At 45.7% G+C, this 6,036-nt stretch overlaps 1 protein-coding gene across 2 annotated transcripts in view; it reads left to right on the top strand.

The window, feature by feature from the left end:
- Nucleotides 1–1,749: 1,749 nt before the first annotated feature.
- The window catches only part of LOC121444908 (mediator of RNA polymerase II transcription subunit 14), a 97,561-nt gene continuing 93,274 nt past the window's right edge, over nucleotides 1,750–6,036 (top strand). The window contains exon 1 of one of the 2 annotated variants that reach the window (XM_041646845.1): nucleotides 1,750–2,414. In XM_041646845.1, the coding sequence (XP_041502779.1) occupies nucleotides 2,212–2,414 (203 nt within the window). In that variant the 5' untranslated portion in view covers nucleotides 1,750–2,211. The remainder of the gene's footprint in view (nucleotides 2,415–6,036) is intronic. The other variant, XM_041646846.1, reaches the window with a different exon arrangement.

The raw sequence follows: 6,036 nt of genomic DNA, 5'->3' as shown, positions 1-6,036 counted from the left end.
GAGTGAGGCAGGAGGAACTTAGCCTAAGGTAGGTCTGGGTTATACTATGACCTTAGGCATATTAGAAAACTTCTGTGCTGTTTATAATACACAATGGACTATTACTTCAAGCAAAGACTATGAAGTGTCATCTAAAACAGCATAGGTGGCTTGAGAGGGCATTAATTATACCCAGTCAAAAAAGGAGGCACACAAAGCAAGTATCGCATCTCACCTTAAGTGGAATCTTAAAATGTCCAATTCATTGAAGCAACAGTAAATAGTAAATAATGTTTAGTAGAGGCTGAGGGCAGGGAAAAGGGAAATGTTACTGAAAAAATACCTTTCAGGCAGCAATGTGCAATGCAGCAATTTTAGTTACTAACTCCTGTTAATAGCATCTCCTATAGTTAAGAGTGGATTTAAATAGAACACAGAGATGCACACCTATAAGCCCAGTTACATGGGAGGCTAAGGCAGGGGATCACAAGTTGAATATCAGTCTAAATCACGTAGCAAGTTCCAGGTAACCCTACGTCATTTAAGAACCCAACGCAACACAAAATGGCTAGGGATATATGGCAGAATGTTTGCCTACTAGAGATAGGCAAGGATGCAGCAGGAGGTGGTGTGTTAGCTGTTCTCACCCCCAAAGACGAAAGTATCAGAGGCACATTTATGAATCTGACTTGTTCATTTGGGAGTGTATCCATGTATTGCAATTTAACATTGTACCCCATAAAAAGACGATTTCTCAATCTGAAAAGTGGGCGAGGAATGCAGGAGCTTGTGGTCCTAAGTACTTTGAGCTCAAGAGCCTCAAGACCAGCCCTGACAACACAGTGAAACCAAGAGTCAGAAAGAGTACTGCAATTGCACAAGTGGAGAACAAAGAGAATTGTCTAACCTTCGGATCAGCATGAGCATCTGTTACACCTGCGGGAGATGAAGCTGCAAAACGATTAGGTAGGGTCACAGAAACAGACGCTTTTAACAGTGAATTTCTCCGTGAGTTGTTAGAATCACTAGGTGACTATTAAAAACAAAAACAAACACTCGAAGCCCAGACATCACGTAAGAACAATTGCATCTGAATCTATGGCTACGGAACCCATAGACTCTTTTTTTCTTTCTTTCTTAAAAGTCTTGTACGTGATTCCAAACAGGAGCCAAGATTTGAAAACACATACAAAATATGTGGATTTTTGGAGGAAAAGAGGCAATAGGGAACGATGAAGTAAAAACCCATGCAAGACAGGGCGGCTACTGCAAGGGCAGGGACAAAAGCCAAGAATGCCAACGAAGGATTTAAGGACTGCACGTGTTTCACTGTCAGGCTCGGAGCACCCGAGACTGCTTTCAATTGATGTTATTGTGCCCTTGGGCCTGTCGTGTTCCATTTTCTCGCCCATTTTCCCACAGTTGACAAAAAAAAAAAAAAGAGAGAGAGAAATAATGACTGCAACGTTGTCTCCCACGCGTCGCGCCAGAGATGCCTATGGGCGGAGCGCGCGTGGGAGAGTCACGGCGCGCGGTAACCGGCGACCCCTCGTCAGAGCGCGGGGGGCCACGAGAATAGATGGGTGACCGGCGACTTCTCCACCGACCCTCCTCCGCCCATCGCCCCCTGTGGCCGCCTAGGCAGGGGCAAAAAGAACACTCGGGACTGCTGACGTTTCTGTGACGCGACCCTCTCGGCTGGCGGCGCGGCTTCCAGCAGTGCGCGTTCACCCACCCCCCTTTTCCGCTTTCCCGCCCACGCGCCGCCTCGCCCCGCCCCGCCCCACTCCCACACACCCCCTCCCGAGTGGCGCCCCCCTTAGCCCGGCACAGCGCGGGGAACCGTCACAGGTAGCCTGTGGGAAAAGCCTCCCGCGGGTTCCCCTTCTGTTCTGCCAGGCGACTTCCGCCCCAGGCCCCGCTACGTGGTTGCTGTCGGCCACCCGCCGGGCGGCCGCCGAACAGTCTCTGAAGCTCGCTCCCTCGAGCGGCGGCCGACCCGCCTCTCCATCCTCCTGTCCCGCCCGCGCTCGCCTCCTCGCGGCCGGCCGGCCTGGCCCTACATGGGGGCGGGCCTCCGCAGTCCGGACTCGGCTTCCTGTTCAACAGAGGCGGCCTGGCGCTAGGCGGCGGCTACTTAGCCCGCGCCCGCCTCGGTGCGGTCACCGAGCCCGGGAGGAGGCTCCAGGGCCGCTTCTCGGGCGGTTGCGCCAAGCCGGGCTCTGCGTCGCCATGGCCCCAGTGCAGCTGGACAACCACCAGCTGATCCCTCCGGGCGGCAGCGGCAGCGGCTCAGCGGCAGCCCCGGCTCCTCCGCCGCCAGGATCCGCGGTGGCGGCAGCTGCGGCCGCGGCTAGCCCTGGGTACCGGCTTAGCACGCTCATCGAATTTCTTCTGCACCGGGCCTACTCGGAGCTCTTGGTGTTGACGGACTTGTAAGTGCTGCGAACCCGTACCTGCTTCCCGGCTCCCCACTTGCCCTTCCCGCCCTGTGGGCCGATAGAAGCTTGCGACCGCCGTTTAGTGAGCGCGGCTGTTGAGTGTAGAATTTTGGAATTCTTGGGGTTCAGGTTGCGGGGACGTGGATGAGGTTAGTTAGTATTGGGGATCTGGTTGGCGGTGAAAGCACTGAGACTGGTTAGTTTCGCGTGTTACACTTGCGCTGAAGATTGTCGTTAGGATTTTTGTCTTGCGATCCCAATAGAACTCGATTGATTTCTTGGTGGAAATCAATTTCTTAGGTTTTTAGAACCCTAAGATTGAGAGTAAGCATTTAGGACTATGTAAAATTCTAACTGAACGCGGTTTTCAAAGAAGGGAAATGTTTCACAGCCTTTTGGCAATGTTTTAAAAGTAGATTGCAGTTGCTTCTCTTTGGGCTCTGGAGATAGAGATTCTGTTTAAAACATTACATTTTGAATCCCGAGTCTTTCTGAAACATTTGAAAGCGTTCGAAGTCTCTGAATGTAGTGAAAGTAAAATACGTTTTGTTAATGAGCCTGCTGGTTTCAGTCACCTAGTTACCTATGAAATGCCTGTCTTGGGACGTGATTAGGGTGTTAATCCCTTCAGAATACAAACCGAATACACTGGTGGTTCAGTGTGCGAAGAAAAGGTATTACGAAATTTTGAAACTCTGTTTTACATCTTCTAGCTGAGGTTCATGGAAGTTTTCACCTTTTATCTACCTATTGTTAGGCTCCGTCGGGTTTCTAGGAAAATACATTAATATGCAGACATTAGGAAGTATCTTGTGATAACTTTGTTACTGGAAAATTAAATATTTCATTGTACACGGCTAAAAGAATTAGAGACGGCTTCTCATACTTTTGTAAAACATTCCTTTTAGTTTTGAACGAGACAAAGCTTAACCTTGCCTAAAGAGGTGTCTTTTTTTTTTTTTTTTTTTGAGACAGGGTCTTGTATAGTGAGACTGGCCTCTAACTTTCAGATATGGTTCAGCCTCTTTCGGGCTGGGATTACTAAATTTGGGCCAGCACACCTGCTGAGAATTGTTTTTGAACGCAAGATCTTCCATTTCTAAATGTTAGGATTAAAGGTGTTTGGCTCCTCCCCTCCCCATGACTTCTGACTGAGAGAGAAATAGCTGTCCTGTTTAGGAATTCTTGTGATGATAGGTGGTGGTGGCTGGCTGGTTGTGCATGCCTTTAATTCCAGCACCCGGGAGGCAGAGGCAGATGCTGGCGGATCCCTGCTTGGTCTACAGAGTGCCAGGACATCCAGGGCTACAGGGTGTCTTGAAAAAAACAAAACAAAACAAAAAAATCCAGGAGAAAATTTCATATGTCCTGTGCATAGCCTTGGGAAAAAGACTGTGGTCATGGATCATGTGATTTGATTTTCTGTAGAGGAGTTGTATAAATTTATTGAGTTGTGTTCTATTTTTAAGTTTTTGGACTTGGCTTATGGAGAGGCATCTGTCTTATTGCTGTAGAATAATATAGTTTTAGTTCTACACCATTTGTGTGATGATTCCTAAACATATTTCTAGCACAGACCTCAGCTGAATTCCACATTCTGTGTCCAGATCCATACATTTCAATATCTAATGCAGGGGCTGGGTTTGGTGCTGGATATGTGCCTGGGATATCAGCATTTGGGAAGCTACAGCAAGAGGATCATAAGCTTAGGTCAGCCACAGGCTACATAGTGAGACCCTATTTCAAAAAAATACCCCAGAGCCAGACTTGGTGGTGCATGGCTTTAATTCCAGCAGAGGCGCGTGGGTCTACATAGTCAGTTCTAAGACAGCGGGAGCTATATAGTAAAACCCTGTTTTCAAAGCCGCAAATTCCCGGCCACCCCCCCCCCCCACACACACACACAAAGAAACCACAAACTCACAAACAAAAACAAAAAAAAACACAGAAAAAAAAAGTTCTTAGAATTACTTTTCTATTAGAGCGACCATAAGATTTGTGGTCTAAACCAGAATACCTTTGGACATGAAAAAATTGCTGTAAATATAGTAGTGCACACCTGTAGCACCAGTACTTTGGAGGTCAAGGCAGGAGGATCAGAAATTAACAGCCTGTAGGCAACTTGCAGCGCACAGGGGGGAGGGTTGCTGTCAATTTGGGCTGCCTGGTATTATGTTTCAACAATAATAATGCCCAGTGGACTGGGAATGTAGCCCAGAGGTAGAGCATTTGCCAGGTCCTGGCTCCAGCTTTCCTGCACCACACATTAAAAAAAAAGACAGAAAAAGCAAGTGTACACTGGGATTATGTTGTGTGTAGGCCCTGAGAGAACTGTGTCTTATCTACTTTACCTTTTTTAGTTAATGTGCTAAGTCTTATTCTGTTCCATCTACCTACCCTAACCTTGATGTTTTTTGATTGTTCTTGGCACAATGCTCTTTTTCCAAAAATACATGTCGTTTTCTTTCTCATTTCCTTTCAGTCTTGGCTCATGTATAACGTAGATCAAAGACTTTATCCAAGCACTCATATAATAGTACTTTGCACATTTTTTAGTGTTTCCCCCCCTACAGCGCTTACTGCTTGAGACATCATTAGTTTACTGTGCTTCCCCCATGGAATAGAAAATCCAGGAAAACAAGGATTTTGATTTGTTTTGGTTTCCCAGTGACAAGAACAATGTCTGGCATGGACTTGGGACTTAACTAAATTTAGTACATGAATGAATGAATTCTCAGAAATGTCTCTTTAAACCATGGGTAATTAAGGGAAAAGCAACTGTCTTTTTGTTGTTTATTTTTTGAGACAGGGTTTGTCTGTAATAGCCCTAGCTTGTCTCTACCTTTCAAGTTCTGGTGCACACTGCTGCAACAGTAATAATAGTAATAACAATAATAATAATAATAATGTTTTTCAAGACAGCGTTCTCTATGTAACCCTGACTGCCCTAGAACTAGCTCTGTAAACCAGGCTGGCCTCGAACTCACAGGGATCCACCTCTCTGCTGGCCCAAGTGCTGGGATTTAAGGCGTGTGCCACCCCCACCCAGCACCACTTTTATTTTTGATACTTAAGAAAACAAACAAGAAACCCTTATATGGCAACTAAAATTTCTTGGTTTTGTTTTGAGACAGTCTTGCTCTTTTGTAGCCCAGATTGACATGGAACTTAGCATTCTCCTGTCAGAATTAATGTATTAATGCACATTAATGTATAAGTCTTGAGGGACATGGTATTTAGTTTCTCAACATCTGGTTCTGTCTGAAACATGAAAGATAAAAAGATAGCTTTGACAGTTTTAATTCCAGCATTTAGGCAGAGGTAGGCAGATCTCTGATTTTGAGACCAGCCTAATCCACAGAGTGAGTTCCAGGACAGCCAGGGCTACACAGAGAAACCCTATCTCAAAAAAAAAAAAAAAAAAAAAAAAAAAAAAAAAAAACCCAAAAAACCAAAAAACAACAACAACAAAAAAAAAAAAACTGGAGAAAAAGTGATTATATCTTTGATATACTACCTGTGTTCCTTGGTTTGGGTTTTTGAGATCAAATCACTAGGGAGACTTAAGAGTATTTATTAGTGGCTTTCTCTCAATTACCAACATCAAATGCCCTAT

This window comes from Microtus oregoni, unplaced genomic scaffold, assembly GCF_018167655.1.
Source record: "Microtus oregoni isolate MIOR12 unplaced genomic scaffold, Mior012 000147F_ref0000457, whole genome shotgun sequence".
In the NCBI taxonomy this organism is placed as follows: Eukaryota; Metazoa; Chordata; class Mammalia; order Rodentia; family Cricetidae; genus Microtus; species Microtus oregoni.
Note: the sequence above shows the minus strand (reverse complement) of the source record. Positions and strands in the feature narration are given on the sequence as shown.